The 26875-nt window shown below is 41.0% G+C and overlaps 1 protein-coding gene across 2 annotated transcripts in view; it reads right to left on the reverse strand.

The window, feature by feature from the left end:
- filip1b (filamin A interacting protein 1b) overlaps nt 1–26875 on the reverse strand; it is a 53896-nt gene that overhangs the window by 14130 nt on the left and 12891 nt on the right. For both annotated transcript variants that reach the window (XM_063495839.1, XM_063495838.1), the window contains exons 2-4: nt 9063–9337; nt 4158–4331; nt 3297–3475 (exon numbers count right to left, since the gene is read on the reverse strand). In XM_063495839.1, coding sequence (XP_063351909.1) covers nt 3297–3475; nt 4158–4331; nt 9063–9329 — 620 coding nt within the window. In that variant the 5' untranslated portion in view covers nt 9330–9337. The remainder of the gene's footprint in view (nt 1–3296; nt 3476–4157; nt 4332–9062; nt 9338–26875) is intronic.

A 26875-nucleotide genomic window follows, 5' to 3' on the forward strand; every position in this document is an offset into this window, starting at 1 on the left:
CCAAGCGAATGAGGAAGACATTAATTTGGACATTTTAAAAACTGGGAGATTATGGGGATTAACTCACTTTTGCAGTTTTATGTCAGAAGCAAAGTTGCTGCTTTAACAGTATTTAAAGCAATGCAGCACATCAGTTCACATCAGTCGCTGCTGTGTGTTCTGTTTTTGCCATGACTCTTTAAGGCATGTTTCACCACCTTGCCTATCAGACAGCACCTAAAACCCCGCTCTAGGTTTTGTCTGAACTGGCCAAATAAACATGCATCTGCAGAACACACGTTCTTTCAAGAACAACTCATCTCTCATCATCTCATCATCTTTTAAGAAACATATCCCTAGAGTCTGCAAATCTTACTAATCCCACGGAGTGAAAGATCACAGCTCGGTGGACTTCTAAAAATACGAACATTACAGATAACATCAAGTGATTTCAGCATCCGGCAGTGTTTGGTGTCACATTACTTTTGTCATGATAGCTTGATTTCAAAATGTTTTAACCCTGGAGAACCCATGGGGTCAGAGCCGACCCCATTGGTTTTGTAGGGAAACCATGGGGTCAAATTTGACCCCATGGGTTCTCCAGGGTTAAAAATCCATGTGGGAGATGGGACAAAAAGGAGCGATGAGCACTTCTAGTTTAAGGAGTGTGGCTGGAAGCTGAAGCTGTTCAGCACAGCAAACTGAGCACACTGAGGTCAGGATTGAAAGTTTTTCTATTAAAAAGTTTGGGATTTTCTTTAGCAGAGCTGAGCAGCTTCAGCTCATGACAACAATTTTTCTGAGAAACATCTGTGATGCAGATCCTTCCATGTGCTCTTTGTTTTTTTGCAGAATACTTTAAAAACGTGTGTGTGTGTGTGTCCATACGCATTTGCATCACCAACTTCAGGGTGAACTTCAACTGAACTTCAGGGCTTTTTCTGTAAGCCACATGACATCAAAGCTCAATAGAAAGCAATGCTGACCCTCTCTTAGCAGTTTAGCTTTCATTTTCAGCAGGTAACCAAGGCAGATATGGACAGGCTTGTAAGCCTGATGATGCAGTCCCAGCTTTACTGCTTTCTACAGTGGAATCTCAACATTTTTCTGCTCCGTGGCCTCGTTTTCACCCACTTTACTATCAGCTTTGTCCCAATACTAAAAACTACCGAAAGAAAAACCCTCATTATGAGGCAAGAGATTTGTGCAGATTCAGCTAGCTAATGAAAGCAGAAAAGCTTAATTTAAAAATCAACAAAGATCCAAACACCACACTGGGGACAAAGTTAACAGGAACACAGTTGATCCAACAAAGACAGAGAGGGCGAGAGCAGCTATGCACAGGAAACAAGACACAGGTGGAAACAGTTAAGGTGGAGCAAACAATCAGAAACACAGGATGAAAAACCAACAGAAACTGAATGTATATGAAAAAATAATCATAGTCACCCCTTAATCAGTTAAGTCACATCATGAAGTCTTGAGCTGAGCGTTTTCCCCACTACCATCTAGGTGTTTTGAAACAGGATTTGACATGCAGAGAGGCGGATCTGACTAGAAACTGAGGTTACTGCGTGCTCATTGGATAAGAGCTTATGATTGACAAGTCATTAGCCAATGAGCATAACCCTCTGTCACTCTAAGGTCAAATTTATGTTGTATTTAAATCACACAGGTCTAGAGATTGGTTTGCAACCGCCTGGCAACCCGCTGGTTGCTAGGGGAAACGCGAGTAATCAAGTGGTTGCCAGGAAGATTGCAGAGTGGTTTATAGGCCGGTGTAACCAGAGCCATTTAACTCATCAGCATCGCTGAGCGTTGTGTTCCCATGAATAACTGGAGTTCCGATGAGCTGCCCCCTGCTGGTCATTTGATAGAATGCAGCAGCATCTGAGAGCAGATGGCCTGGATCAACTTTAACAGCGGGGTGTTTATTTTTTAAAAGAAAAGGGAGAGATTAAAGCACCACCTTTACAATACACAGCAAATTCAGGCATAAACAACCCATCTGAAACCACACCATGAACGCTTACAGCGAGTTTACAGGTTTTAATTGAGCTGAATCCAGAATTGAAGTCAGAATCCTGCTCCTCACATACAAGGTCTTAAATAATCAGGCCCCATCTTATCTTAATGACCTTATAGGACCATATCACCCCATTAGAGCACTTCACTCTCACACTGCAGGCTTACTTGTTGTTCCTAGAGTATTTAAAAGTAGAATTAGTTATGCTGCAATAAGTGTAGGCTGCTGGGGGATTCCCATGATGCATTGAGTGTTTCTTCTTCACTAACTATGTGTTAATAGACGTCTTTGCAGTGAATCATACTTGTTATTAATCTCTGGCTCTCTTCCACAGCATGTCTTTTATCCTGTCTTCCTTCTCTCTCCCCAACTGGTCGTGGCAGATGGCTGCCCCACCCTGAGCCTGGTTCTGGCAGAGGTTTCTTCCTGTTAAAGGGAAGTTTTTCCTTCCCACTGTCGCCAAAGTGCTTGCTCATAGGGGGTCATATGATTGTTGGGTTTTCTGATATTCTATTATTGCAGGGTCTACCTTGGAATATAAAGCATCTTGAGGCGACTTTTGTTGTGATTTGGCGCTATATAAATAAAATTCAATTAAAAATTGAATTGAATTGGTCCGTGCGCTCTTGGCATCTTGGTACAGATGTTCCAAGCTGCCATAACTAACATGGGCTTAGTTGTTAGTCCAATAATTTACATTAATCAGCAATGTGGGCATTTTATTAGCATTTTCATTATCAGCTGACGAGGCACAAAAACTAACCTTCAAAATAAAACAGGAAATAACCTGAAGAAGGATCACAAAGGCAGAAGGGGACGCAAAGAGGCACAAAAGTTACAACGGGGTCGTGGAATAATGCAAAACTAATACAAGCAGAGAAATATGAGTACGCAGAGTAATGCATCACTTTAAAAAGCAATAAAGATTCAGTTGTTATAGATTACGTTTTTGGCTCACAAGACCACAAAATGTTGATTAAACCGCTGCTAAAAATAGTTCACAGCAGCTTATAAAAGGTGCAGTAATCCACCTCCAGCTTCATTTTAAAACCAAACTTCATAGTTTGAGCTGATTTTAAACGTTTTCTTTCATCTTCTTCAGGGACCACATGGCTTTGAGTTTGGAGCCTCTGGTGGACGAAAGTGTGAAAACGTTTAGAGATGGACTCATTTTGTTGGTTTTGGCAGACTAACTTTTTTCTTCAATATTTGAGACTGTTGAGCTCTTTTCATGCCAAAGTAAGCAATCTAAAAGAAAACAGGTACTTTTGCCCAGCCAGCCTGAACTCACCTCTCTCTCTCCTGCTCCAGCAGGTTGGTGAAGTCGTCACTCTTGTTGATGAAGTCGGCGTGCTTTCGCTTCTCGTTGTCCAGCTCCATGACGGTGCGGCGGTGGCATTTCTCAGCCAGCAGCAGCTGCTCCAGCATCCGTCTGTACGTCTCCTTCTGTTTGTCCTCCAGACGGTCCAACTGAGGGCGAAACACATCAACACTCATTATGGACAACAACCCGCTCTCTAACACCGCATCTGCCAGCACAGTATCACAAACCATTAGCCATGGTTATGGTGAGATTGTACTTGTGGGAGAGACTCTCTGCACACAATTCAAAACTTGTCACGCTTACTGCACATTTGTTCAGCCTTTCTTCCTCCACTGCACCCGCAGATTTCACTGAGCATGGAAAATCAGGTTTTGCTGCCATTCTGCTCACCAGAGAATCACTTTAGGATCTAATTTCAATCTTTCTTTTTTTTCAAGAACTCCAAACCAAAGTTTTACAAGAACTGTTTTATAGCTGGATATAAGTTGAATTTACTCTGTGTGTGTCTGACAGAGCACAGTGAGGACATGATTTCAGGCTGTGGTTACTCCACCTTCCTCTATAAATCATGTGTTGTCTCTGTATTCAACAGTCAAAGCTTCGACGTTTCCTTTTTAGTTTAGGTTCAGTTCACAGTCTCATTTACAACAGTGTATCATCAAATAATTGTTTTTATTATTATTATTATTTATTCCTAAAAGAGCTCGGTACCTTTGAGATTAATGCACTTTTTTTGCCACTGTGTGCTCTGATCCAGTGTAAAAAAAACTTGTCATTTCCTTTTAAATGATGAAATGAAAGTTATCAGTGTGTTTATCTCTCACTGACCTCAGCCATGGGCTTCTCGTACACATCGTCTGTGCTGCTGCCACTGTGGGTGAGCAGGGCATCTCTCTGCAGGGCCTGCAGGGGTTTGGTGGGCACAGCGGCGCCGTAGTGGGCCTCCAGAGTCTCAGGACGGGTTCTCTCCGACTTCAGCAGCCCAATGATGTCCTCTCTGGCCTGAGGAGACACAACAACGAAGGCGTATTGCATACATCCACCTCATTCATATATTATACTGTGAATATTTCTTTTCAGAGGTTTGGTCAGCACTTCCTGACAGAGGGAGAGAGCGCTGAGACACTCGAATGAGACAAAGCTGACTCCAAATATAACAGCATACAAAAAGCTTTGCGTCAAAAAAAGCTTTGCGTCAAAAAAAGCTGGAATGATGCAATAAAAATACAGATTATAAAGCATATCATGTGATTTGATCATTTTAATCTAAAATAAGCTCTCCAATAAAATAATAATGGATTGCATTTATATAGCGCTTTACAATTCCACTATTCATTCACACACACTGGTGCAGGCAAACCACAGTTGTAGCCACAGCTGCCCTGGGGTAGACTGACAGAAGCGAGGCTGCCATAACATGCCATCGGCCCCTCTGGCCAACACCAGTAGGCAGGGTGTAAGGTAAATCGTCTTGCCCAAGGACACAACGACCACGACAGAGAGAGCTGGGGGATCGAACCGGCAACCTTCCAGTTACAGATGAGCTTCCCAACCCCCTGAACCACGGTCGCCCCAAATACTAACGCAAAAAATAAAAGATCATCAACTGCCATCAGCTTCAGTAACAAACATTATAATATCATGTTTACTTGCTTACACTTTGCAGCTTTGCATGATGCACAGTTCAAAATAATCCTTCTCTATTTTATACCGAGCCTTGGTGCAGCTCCTCTAGTAGTCATTTGTTTAAAATAAAATGTCTTAACTCCTCCCCTTTTAAGCTAACGTTTCTCTGATAGGCTGACCTTGTAAACAGAAGGTTTAAACAGCAAATGGGAGGGGCTTCTGTCCGTAGAAGGCAAAACTGGTCTCCATGACATGTATAAATAGAAAAACCCTGCAGGAATTATTTGCACATACACTGACATCATTATTTGAAACTTTGGGCATGTTTAATACGAGCAGCCACTGTTTGAACAGCATCCGTTTGACAGGAACTAAGAGGCAGAGTAGATGCCCTTCTAGTTTTATGTGCAGTCTCATCCCTGACCTTCCAGGTTTGTGCCAGCAGAGAGCGCTGTTTCCTTCATGCAGCATTTAATTTCACAGATCTACAGCTATGACGCCAAGTCCTGAAAGCTGCTTGGTTTATTAAAAGCATCACAATCACCTCTATTTTCACAGCACTGGAAATATACATTGATTTAAAAAGCTGTTTTTATGTTACAGCCATTTAAAACATCCGCACACCTTCACCAAAGAGGGCTCAGTAGTCTGCTGCTCCACCGTCTCAGTGTGTGCTGTGACATCTAATTCAGAGCCTGTGTTCTTACTTTGTATATCTCATACAGCTGTTATCGCAGCCAGCTGTGGATCCTGAAGATTATAGTTGTGATCTCATAGAAAGCATCAAATCTCTGTCCTGTTATTTTCTGTCATGTCACTAGTGAGCTATTTAGACCAACACATGGTGGTGCTGAGATGAGCAGGATAAATGTGCATAATAGAAGTCCAGAAAGTAAGCAAGAGAGGAACTAAATTAAAGGAGAAAGCAACAAGATCAAAAAGATGAGGAATGGCTGAAAAAATGCAGATAGGTTCACAAACTGACAAACAGTGAGGAAAAGCACAAAAGCACAGCAGAAGGACAGAAAGTCAAACTGCAGCGTGTGCAGCTGAAAACAGCCCGCCAAAAACTACATTTCCCCACATGTCCACTCAAGACTGACGCTAAAAGTGAGTTACAGCTTTTGGGGCTGCAGATGTCTGGAGGAGCGTCCTCCTGTCAATCAAAGTAGCTACGCCCTGAACTTTAAGTAATGACAAAATCCAGGTGTATAAGTTTAAAAAAAATTGACCTCCAGAAAAATTAACTTTTGATAGAGACCACATGCAGCAGGCTTATTCATGTAAATATGTTTATTTCTGCTGTAAAGTTAGACATCCCAACATGGAAGTCTATGGGGACTGCCTCACAGTTGAAGCCGACCTCTAGTGACCATTGGAGGAACTGCACTTTAACATCGGCTCGGTTTTTCAGCTCCCAGAGTTGCTGCTCAGTTAAAAATCGATATAACTTGGGATTCTGTTGTGGCTTGAAAGTTGGCATGTGGCCACTCGATTGGTGTCCTAGCTGTAGCTGCTAACTGTCTGCTGGGCTTCACCTCAGCTAAACAGGACCTCTGGACTGTGTTTGTTCTGTCAGTGACTTTAAGAGCATTTTTAATTTCAGTCTTAATTTCTCAGAGATTAGAAATCAGTGGATGACATCATAGTGGCTACACCCATCTTTTATTTACAGTCTATGGTTAAAATGCATAAATGAGACTTTATTTAAAAGGATGCTCTTGTCATGGTTAAAAATGTGCTTATTTAGCTTGAATCTAAAGCAAAGCCTGACCCTAAATGGGTCACCAGTAACCTGGCAACGTTCCTTTCTCAAACAGGAAGAAAAAGAGTGTGTATGATGGGGAGTATTTTCAGCAGCGGTTAATCCACATTTGACACTCATGTGAGTGTTTGTTGCAAGGAGAGGTTGTATGTGGGTCTGGTTTAAATAAACTGCAGTGTGTGTGTTCATAGTGATGAAGTATCATATCACCCGAGGGAAGAGTGCGGCTCACTGATGTGTTTTTAATAGTTCTTGGACGATAACGGAGCTCAGAGGAATAAGATATATAAAGGTTTAATCCACAGTAGTAGCATGTGATCAGCGTTAGTTTAGGTATATTTATGAGATTTGTCGACGTGGAGAAAACACATGATGATGTTTGTTGTATTTCTGGCTCTGTCATGCTGCAGCAAACTCTCCTTTTGTGTCTAAAATCTTGATCCGTTTTCTATTCCTGAGCACCTGACACATGAAACAAAGCAGAAGAAAAGCAGCTCTTCCTGTGCGAGACGTTGCTCTGTGCTGATTATTTCTCTGCCTGATGGAAAATATTCAACACGCCCAAACAGATGAGCAGGATGGAAACAGAGGGCGAGGCAGCAGCATCCTGCCTCTCCGGAGAGAGCTTTATAAATGTGCCTCCATTAGAAAATCATTATCAGAGTGGAACCCAGAAGCAGCTGGTGGGCTGTTTCCACAAAAATCTCACCCATCACATGCTGTGAAACATCAATATGTCTCAGCGATGATGAAAAACTCCACTGCATTTATGGCTTTCACATCCCCAAACAGCTTCAGGCAAAGAAAAAGAAAGGAAATAATCAACACTTCAGCTTAAACGACATCTGAGCTGTCAAAGAAACACTACTGCACCATCTCAACCAATACAATTAATTATTAAGACAACTGATCCTACTGTAATCAAACTGTGACCAAGTCAGCTGATTCAGTCAGGTGTCCAGCATGTTCTCAGAGGTGCTGCAGGTATAACGCCACAGCCATGGCTGACATTATTACTGTCTGATGGTATGATGGCTAAACCCGTACATGAACAGATGTTGACACTGTTTCCATGCATGATTGAAGTTCAGTCAGACATAGACACACTAGGATTACCAGAGCATGTGTTTTTTAAATATAATGAACACTTTTCAAGCTATGTGCATATTTACATTACATTACAGATGAGAGGAAAACAGCTGTCCAATGGCTAAAAGAAGCAGCAGAAAGAGTCTCCTGCTGGTTGTGGTATAAGCGATAAAAAAGCCCGGAGGAGATGGGCAGTAACCACTCTGGGAAGGCTTCACCTGGTGACCTCTCCTCCACCTCAGGGCTAGATCCATTTAAACCAAATGGAGTAATGAGGCGTCTTTGATGTAATGAAACCCCACCGTTCATAGAATGCTTTTCTAACCAATCAGACAACTCAAAGAGCTTTAGACTATGAGCCACATCTAGCTATACATTCATGCAACGCTGCACTCTTTAAGCACTTGATCTACTTCACATCCACAACCAATAAAGAATCATCACTTAACCTGACATGCATGTCTTTGGACCTGTAAACAAGATTAAATAAATAAATGTGTACTTTATTGATCCCGTGGGGAAATTCCTCTCTGCATTTAACCCATTCACCCTGTGAAGCAGTGGGCAGCCATTGGGCACCCGGGGAGCAGTGTGTAGGGATGGTACCTTGCTCAGGGGTACCTCAGGGTAGCCGTTCAGTGGAACCCCCGACCTTCCGATCATGGGGCCACCACTCTACCTACTGAGCTATCCCTGCCCAAAGCAGGTTCAAAGTGACCACTCAGTCTTCGCTGTCTGTATTAATGAGCCACACCAGCGGCTTTGACAAACTAATTTTTGCCCCGTGAATGAGAACGAGTCAAAGGTTTGGTTGAAAATACACTTTCGTTTAGGGAACATGGTTAAATATGAATAACCAAATCAAGTTACTGAGCTTTCTCATTAAATAAGGACATTTCTTTGAACTTTAACCAGCCACCATCTGAATGCACGTATTCCCTCTCAGATGTAGTCGGCAGCGCTCAAGCCATCAGTTCATTAGAGATTTGCATGAAGTCGGTTGCCAGACACAGAAATGTGTACAGATGGTGTGCAATAATATGCATGTGAACATACGTATAAACATGTGATCACTGTACAGTATGGAAATGTTCATGACCATAATCACAAATGTGCAGTTAAATTAAATCAAATCAAATTGGAAAAAAAGGGGAAAGGGTGATTTTTCAATGCAACTGCTGCAAGGTGCAAACAAAAAGGGGCAAATTTACAAAAAAATATGTCACATGACCATGCTTTGATGTCATTCATACCTGAACTTCTCCCTCCATGACTCCTAGCAGCTGAAGCAGGTCCTTCTTGGACAGATCTGGTGTTGCTGGCTTCTGGCTCTCTGCAGCTTTCTGAGGTTTCTTCACTGAGCCCGACACCCCCATCCTCCCATCCTTCTCCTCTCTGTGAACTTTCATCTTCCTCTTCGTCAGCTCCGACATGTTTTCATCTTCCTGCTTGATGAAACCTTTACTGGGCTGGATGTGTCCATCATCTGGACCTTCCATGGTGCAGGTCCTGGATCGCATGTTTTTATCTGTGGGAAAGGAAAAAAAATGGAGACCATTAACCTCCTAGGACCTGGCGTCCACATATGTGGACATCACATTTTGGGTTAATGTTAAGAGATTTTATTTAATCAACTGCTTAATGTTTTGTCAATGATGTTCACATATTTTATACTACATGTATCTTGTCACTTACACATGCACGTGAGCCCTTGCTGACTTCTAAGAAAAATACATAAGCCTACTCTGCCGTTGGAAACAGGAACCAACTGGCTTCTGTTCCCCTTAAGATAGGCTTGACCAGTTCCTGTTGTGACAGTTGAACGTATATGTTTTATGCTTATCACCTTGTAAGGAGTTGTATGTTATCTCTTCCTACATGTGTCTGTGATGCAAACATGCTTGAGTATAAATAAAGCTGACTACAACGCCTCGGTGTGAGTATCATCCGATCACTCACCCGTGCACGTAGCGCTGCGAACTAACTCTGACTGTCTTTGTATTCTTTCAATGTGTTTTCATAATGTCTTAACACTGACATTTAATTGGTCCTTCGAGCCGGATTGTTGATTGATATTATTATATCATCTAACTATTCACAGACGGAGCCACCGGATCCTGACGTCGTGAGTACCTGCACTGCAACCACCGCTTCCAGCGAAGCGAGGAAAAGCCCAGAGTCGTAAATTCGCCTACTGGCCAGTGTCTTATACAGGTTCACGACGCCAGGACTCGGTGACGCCGGAAAAAAGAACACAGCGCAACATTGAAGGTGAATATAAAGCAGCCAGAAACACTTTGCGTTGAATAATCGATTTTAGTTTGACACTGTTTAGAATAGACGTGTCCTGTGTGGGCAAAAGGTCTCAATAAAAAACGTCCTGTGTGGACCGGGCCCTGTGTGGACCCTCACTTAAACGCTCGCCTGTGTAAGACGGGATAATTCGCCCTGTGTGGGCCCATTCCGCAACAAAAGTAAAGGTTGGTAGCTAGTGGTTTATTTCACTCTGGGAGTGAAAATAACGAGAGTGTCAAATAAAAATAGGATTTTTCTAAGCGCGCTGTATGTTTGTTGAGGAGTAAGTGTTTCATTGAATAGGAGCTCTAGGCTCCTGCACTACTCCTATTGTTTTCCTGTGAGTACTGAATGGTGAGAAGGAGAAGAGGTTGCGCTTTCAACGCATAAAATTAAGCCCGCCCTGAATTTAGTTCAGGGTAGAAGGCTGACTTAATAACCTCCTCTGACTCTAGTACCAGAACGTCCCACAGTGTGTGTTTTGGTAGTATTAATAAATAAAAAATATAAATATTGCATCGACTAAATAAAATTAAAATGGGTAACGAAGCTTCAAAACTCACTGCTGACGAGCAGTGGTTAGAGAAAAAATGTCCAGGCGCCGGACAAATTAGTGCATGTAGATGGAGAAATCCAAAAGAAAACTAAATGTCCTACATGGGAGGGAAAATGTAGCCCCTCCGCATTGACTAAATTAAAAGAAACCCCCCAAGCAGAAATAAATAAAAAATAATCCTAAAAGGAAAACAAAACGTATTTAAGAATTGCAATATTTTAAAATTTGTAAAGAGGAATGTAGTGGAATAAACAAAAGGTTAAATTAAATTAGAGCTTATCTAATGTATTCCAACTAATAATAGGAAGGATAACAACCTGTATACTGGTATTAACAATGAAATATAGTTGGCATGACGAACGTGCCTAGAATGAATAGAATGCATAAATCCAGATAATTCACACGAAAGTATATCAAATGAAAAAGAAAAATCCATAAGGTATATTGAGGCTGTGTCATTGTTCAGCCAAGGAAAGTGTGTCTCCAGCTTGGGTGGGGGTGAAACTGCAGATCACCCCCAGCCCTCGATGGATACATAATAAAATATATATGAAATATTATAATAGACTATTGTATATTTGTAGTATAGTAGTATATTCTAATATACTATTGATGTTATATAGAAATAAGAGAAAATAATTATTAATAATAATATTAATAATGACATAATATTAATGAGAAGAGTGCATAGAGACACTTGACCTGCTTGTAAACCTGTCATCCTAGATGAGATTTTGTTAAGATGAAGAGCAAACCTATACTAACAACTAATAAGCCAAACCCTGTATACAAAAGCTGAAGCTACAGGTTTGAGAAGTTGAATTAAATATGTGGACACTACCAAGCTAATGAGCAAGTTACATATTTTTTATTTAATTGTTGTTGCAAGAGCAGAAGCTGCATGATATTAAAGCTTATACATGCAGCTGTCTGTGAGCTCAGTTTTTTCCTTACACTTCTGCTTTGTTTCTGACAGCAGCTTTTTCTTTTTTATGTGTCCTGACTCATGTATGTTTTGTTTTGGTTTGATTATTTTGTTTTTTTGGAAACAAATTTGTGATCATGCCTCTGGATCACAGTGACACATAATGATTAAGCATATGATTTGCTAATGCCTAGTTTTAGAGCTGTGAGCTATGAGCTGTAAGCAATGCCAAGTTTTTCCCAACTTAGAGGTTTGACACATGTAACATGTGTGAGATACATGAATTCTTTTAAAACAAAATAGAAGTTGTCCAAAATGCCTTAAGTAATATGTAGTGCTGCATCTACAAAGGAAAAAGAGGCTGCACAGCAAAAAACAAATGTTCTTACATTAACCTCGTGCTCCCTGATACCAATAGAAGTCCTCAAAGACGAACAAAAGGCGGCCCCACAAAATGAAAAATCCTCGTGGTTAAAAGATGGCGCAATTTTGAAAGAGGATATCATGACATGTAATGGGAAACCTATTCTACCTAAATCCCTACATAAAACAGCAGCATTAGTGACACATGGGCATTGCCATTTGTCAACAGCAGGGATGGTAGATAGATATTCTTTCTAAACAATTCAATTCTACTCAAAAAATTTTGAAAACTCAGCCAAAGCATATATAAGTACATGCATGATATGCCAAAAACATAATGCACAGGGAAATTTAAGGCCAAAGAGAGGCCATTTCCCAACGCCACCACATCCTTTCCCACACCACCTCACCCATTTCATACCATTCACATGGATTTTATTGAGCTAAATGAAGCCAAGGTTCAAAAGACGCTCTAGTGATTATAGATGTGTTCTCAAAATGGCCAGGAAATTTATCCTGTGAAAAAGGCAGATGCAATCTCTGTAGCAAAATGCCTATGCAACCATTTTGTTCCAACATATGGCATACCGTCCCTAATAAGATGAGACAATGGAACACATTTTGTTAATGAAGTAATCAGCAAGGTCTCTGAAGCACTAGGATTCAGCATCAAACACCACTGTGCTTACCACCCACAAAGTGCCGGACTAGTGGAAAGAACTAACGGCACGATAAAACAGAGACTGAGGAAATGCATGGAAGTAACAGGGAGACCATGGCCTGAATGGCAGGCTTACAAAAATTGACGCCATTTGAAATAATTCATGGAAGACCTTTTCCCACTACTAATACTGAGTGAACCAGTAAACAAATCAGCTAGAGAGACTACTCTAGCAGAGTGGATGGCAAAGTTGCTAGAAAATACTAAAACTGTGTTGAACAACAAACTGCTGTGTGACTCTTCTCCAGTATCTTCCAGGTTGAAGGCAGGTGATTGGATCCTGATAAAAGTGCTCCAGAAGAAAAATTGGAGTTCCCCGAGGTGGGAAGGACCCTACCAAGTCCTCCTGGATCCACCAAAGCCACACGAAGAAGGTCGAACTACTCCAGGATTCATCGACGTCAGACTAAAGTGAGCAACAGCCTAGATTCCAGTCCTCCCTAACCTCTGGTGTTCGCTCGGTGGGGAGTAGGGTGATCAGTGGCAACACTTGGGATCCCACTCCTCTGGCTGAGGTCTACTCACCAGGGGCCCTGGGAGTGACAAGGGGTCAAGAAGAAACTCACTCACAAAACAAAAGAATATTTAAAGACAATAAAAGTGCTACAATGACACCTGTCATCACAGTACTATGTACACTCTTGTGGTTGGTGGCCATCAAGAGCCAGGTGAAAGGATTGAACCCCTGTAACGAAACGGCCTCCACGCAGTAGCTGAGCAACTGAGAGCCACATCCCTAATGTCGTTCCAGAAAAGGATCGCACTGGACATGCTCCTGAGTGAAAAGAATGGGGTATGTTCAATGTTTGGAGAACAATGCTGTACATTCATACCCAACAATACAGCGGCGGATGGAAGCCTCACCAGAGCCCTGGAAGGTTTAAAGACCCTAAATGAAAAAATGAAAGAACATTCGGGAGTCGACACTTCGATGTAGGACAGCTGGATGGACATGTTCGGGAAGTACCGTACTCTGGTGTCATCAATTCTGGTGTCCATGGCTGTATTTGCAGCAATACTCGCTCTGTGTGGATGTTGTTGTATTCCCTGCATTAGAGCATTAATCAACAGACTCATAGCCACTGCCATCACACCACATGTTACGTTCCACCAAGAGACGATGAGGTTGCTTACACATCAGGACCGAAACACAGACTCTGAAGAAGAAGACAATTTTAATTATTGTCAACAAAGTGAAAACAAACCTAAATGTTGATCATATTAATTTTGCTAAATGATACTCTGGTTGAAAATGTATACACAAGTGACTGGAAGTTGAAGTAGGTAGAAAATATTTGAACAACAGCAGGGAATGTTAAGAGATTTTATTTAATCAACTGCTTAATGTTTTGTCAATGATGTTCACATATTTTATACTACATGTATCTTGTCACTTACACATGCACGTGAGCCCTTGCTGACTTCTAAGAAAAATACATAAGCCTACTCTGCCGTTGGAAACAGGAACCAACTGGCTTCTGTTCCCCTTAAGATAGGCTTGACCAGTTCCTGTTGTGACAGTTGAACGTATATGTTTTATGCTTATCACCTTGTAAGGAGTTGTATGTTATCTCTTCCTACATGTGTCTGTGACGCAAACATGCTTGAGTATAAATAAAGCTGACTACAACGCCTCGGTGTGAGTATCATCCGATCACTCACCCGTGCACGTAGCGCTGCGAACTAACTCTGACTGTCTTTGTATTCTTTCAATGTGTTTTCATAATGTCTTAACACTGACAGTTATTTAGACCAAAATACTAAATTTTGCTCTACAAGGGCCTGATATCCATTTACGAGGACATTATACTGCTACTGTTCTATGGAAATTTTAAACGAATATCCTCATATGTGGCTCTCATTTTTCTTAGAAACAAAAATTAGGTTAAAAAAAAAATCTGGTCCATTCATCAGGTCCAAATCAGCCCAAATATCAAAGAGAAATTAAAAATGCATGCAGTGGAAGAGTTCGGGTCTTAGGAGGTTAAGTTTAAAAAGACCCAAGAAAGCCAGATGTTTGTCTTTTTATATCAGTGTTGGGTTTCAGCTTGTAAAGATTTACTTGGCTTGAAGGTTTGCTTTGGACACCTATGACATTAACAGGGTCCTTTTATTTGCAGCTCAGCCTCAAATTTCAGCTGTATGCACAACAAAGACATTAGCAAGTGATGAAAGCATGACAACAAAATTAAGGCAGTGAAATATTAACCATGATGGATTACCCAGCTCACCTTTCAGAATTTCAACCTCTGCAAATATGATTTTCATAGTATTCAAACTAACTGGCAGCGATGCAGCAGCTGCCTGGAAAGTCCAAACCACTAACTGTATATAAAAGATGAACATGGCCACCAGACTACAGATCACCCAGTGGCTTGTCGAACAACATTTGGAAGGCTTCTCAAGTTTGACGTTTTGGCCGTCACCATATAGCGCACGCCTTCAGTGATGCACAGCGTTGGTAATACAATAAAAACAGGTGACTCATATAAATATTTACTCTTTATCTAAGCTTTAGACATCCAAATGTTTCTGTAGCAGGCTGTAAAAATGTTCATTTCTGCTGTAAAGTTGAACATTTTAACATGGGAGTCTATGGGAATTGGCTTTGGGAGCCAGCCTCTAGTGGCCATTATAGGAACTGCAGCTGAGTTGAGTTGGTCAGAACTAAGGTTTTGTGACCCTCGTAGACAACGAGGACAGAGAGAAGAAGAGAAGAAGGAAAGCTTGATGAAGCGCTGGAAAAAAATAAAGAAATCCTCCAACAGAAGGAAGAACAGGACAAAAAGCAGAGAGAAATGGAGCGCAAATTCAAAGGCGTGGAGGGAGAAAACAAAGTGCTGAAAGTCAGGCTTGATCAAACACTGTGAAACAATAAAGAGCGTCTTCAAGAAAAAGAGCAACAGAAGAAAAGACAGGAAGAAGAAAAACTTATTCTCCAGGACTTTGAGAGGAAAAACCTACAACTGCAACAATTCTGTGATGAAATGAAGGACAAAATAACTGAACTGAAAGGAGAAAAGGAAAAACTGGAAAAACGATGCTCAGCGATGCAGTGTAGGATCAATGGAATAGCGAGAAACAACTCAGAGGTCATTAAGGGGATGTTGTTGAACTTTAATGACTTCAAGCGTGAAAACACAGAAATGCAGGCACAAAAGCAACAACAATAGAAAATAAATGAAGACCTGCAGCGTACGCTTCAAGAAATCCAAAGAAGAAATGAGCAGTTAGAAGACATGCACAACAAAGCACAAGAGAGAAATACAGACATGCACAAGATGACTCTAATGCACGAGGCAACATCCAAAGAACTGAAAGAAAAGCTTGAAGACACACAAGCAACATTAGAAGATGTGCAGAAAATATACCAGAAACTCTAGAAGCAAAATGCTGAAACAATTGATGAGTTGAGAATCCTCATCCTGGAGAAAAAAGCGCTTGTGGAAAAACGCTTCCACTTGTTCCAGAGGAGGGACATCTCACCCCCAAGCAGTCCCGACAGTTGACTGCCCCCCCCCCCCCCCCCCCCCCCCCCCCCCCGAGCCTGGTTCTGCCGGAAGTTTCTGCCCGTTAAAAGGCAAGTTTTTCCTCCCCACTGTCGCCTAGTGCTTGCTCAGAGGGGATTGTTGGGGTTTTCTCTCCTCTGCCCTGTTTCTTTATTTACTTGTTTCTTTAACTTTTGGTTCTTACTTCGTTTTACCTTGTTTCTTTATTTACTTGTTTAACATTTCTTTTTTCTTACTTCGTTTTACCTTGTTTCATTATTTGCTTGTTTCTCTAACTTTTGGTTCTTACTTCGTTTTACCTCGTTTCGCTCTTTTCAGTGAGACAACAGAAACGCAATGATGGCAGAAAAAAGTCACACTTTGATGAACCACAATTTAAGCTTTACTGCTGCACTGAATACTGAGTTCTGTTCTTTGTGCATTCTCTTCGACCAAAGCCAGGTTAAACAATTGTGCCAGTCACTGTGAAAGTGAAAAGTAGCTTCAGCATCACATCACTGGAAGATAAATGCAGTCACCTGGCTGTGACTTCTACATTCATTCATACTCATAATGAAATAAAAAAAAAAACAAGTTATAGCCAATTGAATCTGAATGAGGCCAACGTTCATGAAGTCTGGATGAAAGCAGGTCGTGACTAAGCCAGAGAGAATCCTGGCAGGCCAGAGGTAGCAACCACGTTACCGATACCCGTTATTAATAGTTGTTTCAGGGTAGATGCCAAAATTTCCCATGTGTCAAAACCACAGAGCTGAAAAGAAAAGGCTCAACCAGGGGGGTCAAAATCTAAAGCCAAGGCAAGCTCATCTCAGCAGCTGGAGGTCCAGGCGTCAGATGGAGAACATTTCGACAAGTTCAGGGAAAGAATCTGATCTTAAATCCATTCAGATTATATCCACTGCCCCAAATCTGGATTTAATCAACATGTCATGGATTCCAAACCATAAATATGGTGTCACTCCACGTTAAAAATTGAAAGTGTGCCTTGAATCCGGAGTCAGTCTGTATGATTTATTCTTCTTCTACCCTTCATCTGGAGTCAGTTTATATCATAAAATTTACATCCTGAATTTGGATTAAAAATGAAGAGTTCAACACTCAAAATGTGCAGTCAATCCATATGATGAATTCTGATGTGATTCTGGAGTCAGTTCATAGGATGAATTCTCTATCGTGAATCTGGAGTTAATCTATATCACAAGTTCTTTAATCTGAATCTAAAGCTGGTTCATTTACACGTGACTGAAACGTGTAGCTCATGGTTAAGAAACCAAACAGCAGTTCACAGTTTTAACAGTTAGTCTTATGTCTGTCGTTGAGAGTAAAACAACTATTGCACCACAAGACCATAAAAACAAGCTAAATTCTAGTTATCCTTAAGTTGAGATAATAAAATTCAAATTCAAAGGATATATTCAGTGCCAAATTTTAACCTGTAGAGTTTTATTTTGTTAATTGCTTATTCTGCCAGTCTGCATTCAAAAACTGTCCCAGGAGGTACTGCTTGAGCAGCGTTGATGGTACTGTACATAGACACAACATTAAAACACCAACACGATCTCTCCCATTTTTTCCTATTTTAGTTCAGATATGACACTAAATGTCCAATACGAGCGTGTCCTGACTCACGAAGGATCCACAGGCAGATCACCACCAAGAAAAACACGTATTTGTAATTTTTGTGTAGTCTTGGCAAAAAACAGACCATAAATTTAACCGATAGCATAAAATCGTTGGCAGTCAGAAAGTTTTTGTCCACAAGGTTTAATTTCAATCCTAACTCTGAAACCTGCACTGATATCAAGCCGACAGGACAATGAAGCTCCTGGGACATGTTGCTGATGTTCAGCAGGCCTTTCACTGGAAGCGGTGCGTACGGCGTCTGTAAGCAGAGATGCTCTGTTTACAGGTCATGTTGTTTCCATTTCTGTTGCTACGTGTCACATCAAAGACTTTTCCAGGCTTCTGATGGACTCTCACTCGTCAGATACCGACACACTGTTGCACCGAGTCCCAGATAAGTAAACCCATCCCTATAAACAGTTTACCTCCCCAGAAGGAGCTCTGAGTCATGATTTCACTGTGACCTTATCAGCATCACATCCTGATGAAGCACCGATGAAAAGGCTCTACTCAGAGAGTTTTCCATCACTGAACGTCTTCAGCACAGAAAAACAGATTTATTTCTCGAGTATCGTTAGAAACCTCTTCCTCTTTAATGTCGTCTGCAGGGTGTCGTCCACCATCTGTAACTTTCCAGAACCGGTGCTCTCACTTCCACATACACTTCACAGAGCAGTCATGCAGAGAGGGGCGAGGCACGGTGCTTGATTAAAGCTCCTCATTTTCTTACATTATCAGTGTCTCCCATTCCACCCTTTTTTCAACAGAATTACATTCTGGTTATAAAAACATTTCATTTCTTTCACATGTGGCCCTGCATGAAGTCATGAACGACTGCACAACACTTCTGACATGTAAGTAGACACACATAACTTTACTAGAGCTTTACTAAAGCATAGGGCCAAGGATGTACTCTAATGGAAGCAACCACTTCGATGAGAAAGTCCTCCACAATACACTACAAACGTAAATAAATCAGACAAAACTGGGTCCTGAATAAACAGTGTTTCCGATTTTCAGTCCTCTCTTGTGAACCATATTTCTGGACACATGATGAGTCTAAGATGGTCTCTGATTTACAGGACGGTGTGGATAAAACCTCTGACAGCTGTGGCCTGGGACTGACACATGAGACTGTGTGGATGAGTGGAAGCACGGTGCTTAAGAAGATCATCCAGTAATGACAAGGTCACAGCACTGACCCTGTGATTGACAACTGTTTCCAAAGCATTTTAGGAGATAATCTTTAATGTGAGCACTTCTGTTGTGTTATTAAATAATAACCCTACATTTAATGTAAAAGTCCAGATTTAAAACCTTTTGTGTCACATAAGAACCCCAAACATGAAGTCAGGTGGGAGACACTCACTAATGTTGCCGACAGGGTCCGACAGGGGTTAGCGTGGGATAACCAGCTTGGAAAAAGGCACTAACTCGCCTGCATTGAAAAATTGAAGTTTTTAAGTCTGTTGATGCTGCACGAATGCGTAACTTAATCTGAGGCCTGATATGTCACTCATGTGCTATGCAGTCCGCTAACAGTGTAAATACAGCTAATGGGCGTCCTTGCAGCAGTCTCAGCTGTTTGTTTGGTGAAACTTAAAGAGGTATTTTTAGGGTGTCCCCACTCATGTCCAGGGTCCAACAAGGGAGACTCCGGGGCTATCACTTTATGAGCCATCAGCAATCTCAGAGATGCCTGAACCTCGACTTCGCTTCACAGCTGCAGCTCTCGCACACATCCACAACAGCATTTGTTGTAAACAAAGTGCCCGTTAATTGGGCGAGCTTGAAGCGCCTCCAAGTTAGCAGAGGTCACATTTGGATGAAAACACCAGAGCAGTTAGCAAACAGCCACCGGCTCGGGTTCCATATTGTAAAGATGTGTCCGGGAGTAAATATAGACCATACTGACAACATGCATGTCGTCTCTTGTTCATTAAATGGATTAGAAACAAACACCACAAGTGCTGTCATGCAAACACAAACCTGACAAAGTTGGGAGGCTGTGATTTACAAATGATTTGCAAATCTCAGAAGCCAAAAAGACCATAGAAAACATATCAAATGTTTAAATGTACCATTTTGAAAAAAAAATTTTGAATTTTGAATTTTAAGGCAGCAACACATCTCAAAAAGGTTTCCAACTGTGCAGCATCCCGTCTTGTTTTAACATTAGACTGTAAACCTCTGTGAGCTGAGGAGAGTAGCTGTGGACTTTAACAGAGGAACGTTGTCCCATTCTGGTCTGAGGAGGATTCCAACTGCTCAGCAGTCCTGACTCTGCTTTGTCCTGTTGTGGGTTTCATGATGCTCCAGATGTTCTCAGCTGGTCGAAGGTCTGCTCAGCACCCAGACTTTTCTCTTACAAAGCCATGCCGCTGGAATAGATGCAGTCTGTGGTTTAGCATCATCCTGCTGAAATATGCAGGCCTCCCTAAAATCGCACATCATCTGGATAGGAGCATGTGTTGCTCTAAAACCAGTATATATCTCTCAGCACTGATGCACCCCCACCATAGCATGAGAGATGCAGGATTTTGAACTGCGCACTGATAACAAGCCGGATGATCCCTCTACTCTTTAGTCTGGAGGACCCGGCGTCTTTTCTGGGATCTGTCTGACCTCAGATCAGTTTTCCTCTTTGCCTCAGTCCATTTTAACAAGCTTTGGTCCACAGGAACCAGTGCTGTTTCTCCATCACAGTCACAGTCAGTCTGGCTTCTTCACTGCATGATGGAGCTTTAACCTGCGTGTGTGTGAGCACCACGCTGAGCAGTTCTCAGACGGTGATTCCTGAAGTGTTCCTGAGCCTGTACACTGATCTCCTTCCAGAGTCATGTTTTTAATGCAGTGCTGCCCGAGGACCAAAGATCATGTATATCTATTATTGATTCTCAGTCTTGTTCTTCATGCACAGAGCTTTAACCCGCCCTAACCCCCACCAACTGCAGTTTTCTCGGCTGATTCCGAAAAGACTTTTTGTAGATTTTGAATTGGTTTATGGACAGTGCATCTGCATATGTGTTGGTCATTAGGCAAATGTACTGAAACCTGCAGTCAGCTGAGACTGAAGAAGCCACTTGGATGGATGATGAAATGTTCCTCCCACTGAAAACGTGACATCCAGATGAACTGAATCAACTTTCTGGGATTTCCTCACCTGGATGATGGAGCATGCATCAAGACACTACTGGACAGGAGTGAAGCTGTTTTTGTGTGAAGACTGTGTAAAATGAGCTCATGTTTATGTGTAATATTTAAGTTTCCTTCTCTTCCACTCTAGCTCTAATTTTGATTTCTTTAGTTTCGTGTGTGTTGCAGGGTGGATTAAGAATATAACAGTGACGTCAAGAACAAGTGTTTGTTTATGTGTGAAGCGCAGAGTATAATTTTTTCTTAGCTAAACTTCAAGGATAGATTAATAATTCCAAATGCTGATGAACCAGGAAATCACATGAATCTTTTTGTGAATAAATTTGAATGCAGTCTTTCAAAGGCTGTTTGACCTGTTTGTGAAGCTCAGACTGCTGAACATAATATTTGTGTAGCTAATAATCACAGAGGTGACTGCTGATATTTCATCAGAAGCTAACTTTCTCGTCCACTGGCAGCAGTAGCCGTTGCCTCACAGATCTCTCACCATTTGCTCTGTTTTACGAGCTCAGCTGTGAAGAAATAATCCTGCGAAAAGTCCGTGGCTTCCTGCCAGCTGAGCTCACAAACCTCTGGATTCCCAATAAAACTCCATCCTTTACTATGTGGGATTCGGCTCATACTGAAGAGGCAAAGAAGTGTTTATTTGTGTAAGGCCTATCAATAATGCAAGGCCATTCACAGCGCTTTATACAAGACATAAAAAGGATCACGGGGGTGTCATTAAAAGATGTATGGTTCTGGTCTCCTTTATAGAGAAAGATAAGTTATGATGAAATGAACAGTGGAGCAGTATCATAAAAATCACTGCGGTGAGCTGCAGTTCCTCTGATGTCCACTAGAGGCTGGCCAGACAGGGAGTCGGTCTTCACAGACGATATGTTAAAATGTCCAACTTTATACAAATAAACACGTGAATGTGAATTATTGTGTGACTCATCCAGGGAAGGTTTTAAATTAGAGGTGTGTAATTTGTTAGACGATGTGACAACGATCCACACAGAGAGGTTTCTGCAACACAGCGTTAACGTCACAGAAACCACGCAGACATTAAGTGTTTTACTAACATTACTAAAACAATATATCACACATGGGGTGATGTTATTGTATAACTTTGTATTACCTTTATTTGTTTTGTAATATTGTTATAATGGGGTCTTACCTGTTTATGTTAGTCTTACATCATCTGAAATGTTTACTGCAAATTTCCTGAACATTTTATCACTATTATTTTTGTTTTTGTTTTGACTCCCGCTGTTTTTATCCATTTGTTCATTTTACCCAATGTGGTAAAGCCTTCGTTCTCTTGTGTCTCTCTTGACCCCCTTTTCCATTAGTACCAACTTGGATCGACTCGCCATGACAAACAGCGTAATAAATGACTCGCCCTTTGTTACTTTGTCTGCATGTGAGCCCTGTATTTGGGTCCTGTCCATCACGCTTAATGACACAAAATTTGCTTGTAGGGTCTCAAAAATGTTTGGAGTGTTGGTGGTGCATTAATGGTAGTCATTAATATTTTATTGAAGTTCTTTGATTTCATTCTTCTCTTAGCATTGACATGTTAGCGACTGACGTCACAGTGGCTAAGTCCACCTCTTATACACAGTCTGTGGTATGAACCCACTTTTCCCTGTGGGGAAATTTCCTGCACTGCAGACTTGGCTCATGTTAGCCAGTCAAGTCGGGTGGGGTCACATGCACTCAAATGACCTCACAGTAACTCTGCTCCAATCAAAGTGCACTTTCTCTAATTTGGTGTCACGCATACAAAAATCCCCACACAAATTGACCGTGTAACACAAAAATCAAAGCACTAACTCAGCGTGTCATTCTCCGCTTCAGTCCATGGAAAATCACTGAGCTCTGCAGGCTGGGATAAAATGCTTGACTAATATCAGCCCATCAAGCTCTTGTGCTTATAATAGTGACACTTACAGTTGGTTTCAGCGCTGCTGCAGGCTCATATTACCTCCTTATTACCAGGCAGTCAAAGCCACATCAGAAATAGAACAATTATAAGCAGCACTCGACAGCCAGCACGTGCCCTTACAACCACATCCTTAGTGCTGTTTCTATACCTTCCACATATCTGCTTAAATTAGCAACTTTCTTGCCTTGACCTTGTCCTGAGTGGCCGTTAAAGTCACAGATATGACGAGCAAACGAGCAGCCAAGGTGAACTCATCTTAATGTTCATGGTTTTTGACACAGCCATTATTCAGCCTTAGTTCACTTTATTAATCAGCATCCCATCATTTTAATCAGTGGGTGATTTTGAAAATAATCTGTTGGACAAACTCTGATAAGGTTTTCTTGAGATGCCATATGGATGAATCTGATAGCATGAAGGGTCGTTTTTTTACACTTAACACAGCAAATAAAAGACACAATAGTCCAAACCTGCTCCAACATGGGAACAGCTATTCATGGATAACTTGGACTATGACAGAATACATGCACATCTGGGCAGTTCACTGAGGACACAGATGTTGCTGTTATGAAGGAACATTAATTCACTATGAATGCAAACTGTATCCTTACTTAATTTAAATTACAAGAATTTGTAGGTTTTTATAACATTTTAAAGATTATTTTATTAACTTTCTATCTGCTCACTGAGGAGTATAGCTTCATACACTTGTTTTATTTAATAATTTATACCTGGTTTTTCTAAGTTCAGACACGTTTGCATTTGCAAACACAAAGACGCTTTGCAAATCTCAGCTTGCATAAAGTGAATCTTAAATGTGTGGCTATACTGTTTGTTCAGGTGACTGATCCTTCTTAAAACACCACACTCAAACAGTGTGAGTAAAATTTATCTATATTTTTTCTTATGTAAGTATTTCAGTGTTTGAGTCAGTATTAAAAGAAGGATATTTGTTACCTGTTTTACTTGTTTTTATTGAAAGTATACTTATTTTCATACTTCAAGCCTGAAAAATTATTAACCAATGTTTCCTACACTTCTAAATTCCTACATACACCCAGAGAATCCTACACAAATCTGCAGAAAATGAGACACATATTTTTCCAGAGACATGAAAAGCATGTCTTTAAATTATTAACATATCTTCTTCTGCATCATTTTCCTCTTATACATTCACTTTATGTAGTATTTATGTAGTATTTATGCAGTATATGTGATTTTACTGAATGTTGTGCTGCACACAGATGGATGCATGTGTTCTTATTGTCTTGCCATCTGTGAATTGTGGGATAAATAATATACAAACAGATGGGAAAAAAGTAATTTTGTCTAAAGTATGCACTGTAAATACTGAAAGTCTGACCTTTGGTTTCATCCCAGAATGACTAAACAGATTACAAAATAAGGTGTGTAAACAGACAGCTCAGCCCAAATACACTGAATACATTCACTGTTTTTGTGTGTTATTGAACAAAATATGGCCTTTTTAAATCACTAAATCTATCCTACCCTCATTTTTCCAGCTGAAAAATAAAGGAAATGTTCAGTTTTTACACCCAGCAGAACAGAGTAAAAGGTAAGGTTTCTTAGATCGTCATGTTTTATCCATCCTCTCCATCGCTGCCTGCTGCCTTACATGGAGTCTTAAGGCCGCTCTGATAAGTGAGCAGCAGAGCCACAAAGAAGCTGCTACAAAAATAGAAATCGTAAATGCAGCCCAGTTTAACCTGCTCGCTCCAGCCTGCTCGCCCATCTAGGTGAGGCAGGAGCCACAGGCATCCTCTGCACACGCCTACCTCTGGCTTTAGTAATTCATCCATTCAGTTACAGCCAACAGCCCTCATCGGCAGTTCGATTATCACAGAGCACCCATGACTTACTTTTATCTTTTATCCAGGAGTCAGGAGCAGAAGCATACTGTGTATTATGTAATATTGTGAAAGCAAAGGAAGGATTTCACTAACACGTCTGCACAAGGTGTTTTGCAGAGGCAGGTTCATGGACTTTTTACAACATTATATTCTACACCTGAAGACTGACTGTGGCTTAAATGTTTGTATCTGTAACTTTCACTGATGTCCACTCTACATGACGCAGACGTGTTCCTGAATCAAATCCAATATGTAAATTATTTTTTTCTATTTTCACTTTTTGTAAAAAGATCATGAAATGTTGTTTTGCTCTCTGAGCAACAGAAACTCCAAACATGAGATTATCCTCGGGTTTTGAGCTTTGTTGAGTTTGTGGGTTTTGTAAATGTTTTTTTAATTTGTTTCTGGGTCCTTGGGTTTCTTTTCTTATTCATGACTGTGTCCTTTACATCGTTACGTTTGGTTTGCCTAGTTTACTCTTTCTGTCTCTCTGGTATTAGTTTGATAATGAAGTTGTCCACATTTTCTCTCTGTTAAATTCTTGTTCCTGTTATGACATTATTAGTTTCCTGTTTGACTTTGATAGCTCTTTGTCACTGGTATCTTGTGTTTAGTATTAGTTCATCTCCCGTATCACTGTCTTGATTGTTGTCACTGGTGACTTATCATCCAGCTGTTTCCAGTCTGTCTCTGGTTGTGTGTTTTGGGACTTTCTTTGTTTTTTAACTCTGCTTTGCGTTTGGGTCCAAATGTCCTACATGCTATAGCATATAAAATGATGTGTAAACATGGTTAAAGGATTTACCATGTAAAAAAATATATAAGTTATTCAATGAGTAAACAGACACGCTGGCCCAAAGGACTCCAGGACCAGGAGCTCTAAGTTGGTCATCAGCTAATGTGTTCAGTTTTCACTCCCCAAACCTCCTTCCTTACAATTACTATATAATGTGCTACTGCTTTATAACGGCAAAGCTTTGTAACGTCAGCTGATAAAGGTGAGGAAGAATTGAAATTCTATTAACAACATGTCCAAGTGAAATCACGTAACCTTAGATAGTTACGGTGGCCTTGCAAAGAGTCAGTTGTGAAATTAACAGACTACCGTTCTGATCATCTTCTGAGTTGAAGCAGCACTTCATGAAAGGAGGAAATGATTGCACTGAACATAATCAAGGTAGTTATTCTTTTTAAACATATTTGTCAGAACCCTTTAATTATAATTAAAATGTTATGTTTTTTGGACAGCAGATTGGATTAAAAAAACATTTTGTTACCTAACAAATCCTCTCAGTCAGTTTCACTTTCCTCCTCCTCTCTGGAAGCTTTTATCCACTTAATAATTCTGCTCAAGCTTAAATAGCTGAGATGCTCTCAGCTTCATGGAGAATTTAGTTTGTTTGCTGTCGTTTCACCATAAATGATCATACTGAAATCTAATCTCTTGTTGCTTCTACCATAAAACTCCTAAATTAGGAGGTTTTAACCATCCAAATCCTGGTGCATTCCTGGACCTCGTCAGTCATCGAGGCTAAAATTCTTCGGGTTTATATGAGGCAGGTTTCCTCCCAGGAGTTTGTGCGTGAGCTCTAATCAGTGGTGACCAGTCCAGAGAGCTGACATCATCCCAACATGCAGTAGGCCAGCAGCCAAGTCCCACATGCCTTTCAAATGGACTGAGTATGAAGTCACTTGACTCATAAACTCTGAGAGGAGGGGGAGGGTGGGGGTGAAGTGAGAGCCAGGCAGGATATCACGAGGGTTTGAACGCTGCTCATTTTACGTCACTTTAAATTTTTACAAGCCGTTTAGCTCCTGAGCGTTGACCAATCTCAAGTGGTTGGTGGTCAGCCCACCACATGCATGACTCGAGAAATGAGTCATGAGAGAGGAATAAGTTTGGACCGTATCATAAGACTCCCACCGCATCACAAACAGCTATACTAACTAAAGGAGACAGAGATTTATTAAGTATGCGTAAAGCTTCTCACATCAATGAGGAAGATCTACATTCAAATAGAAAATCTGGGATAGGAGAACTTGAATAACTAAATCGACATTTAATGAGAGCCTTGAATCACTGATACCTGTTATCAGCTGGCTGAATGGCTGTT

Source organism: Pelmatolapia mariae, linkage group LG15 (assembly GCF_036321145.2).
Source record: "Pelmatolapia mariae isolate MD_Pm_ZW linkage group LG15, Pm_UMD_F_2, whole genome shotgun sequence".
Classification (NCBI taxonomy): Eukaryota; Metazoa; Chordata; class Actinopteri; order Cichliformes; family Cichlidae; genus Pelmatolapia; species Pelmatolapia mariae.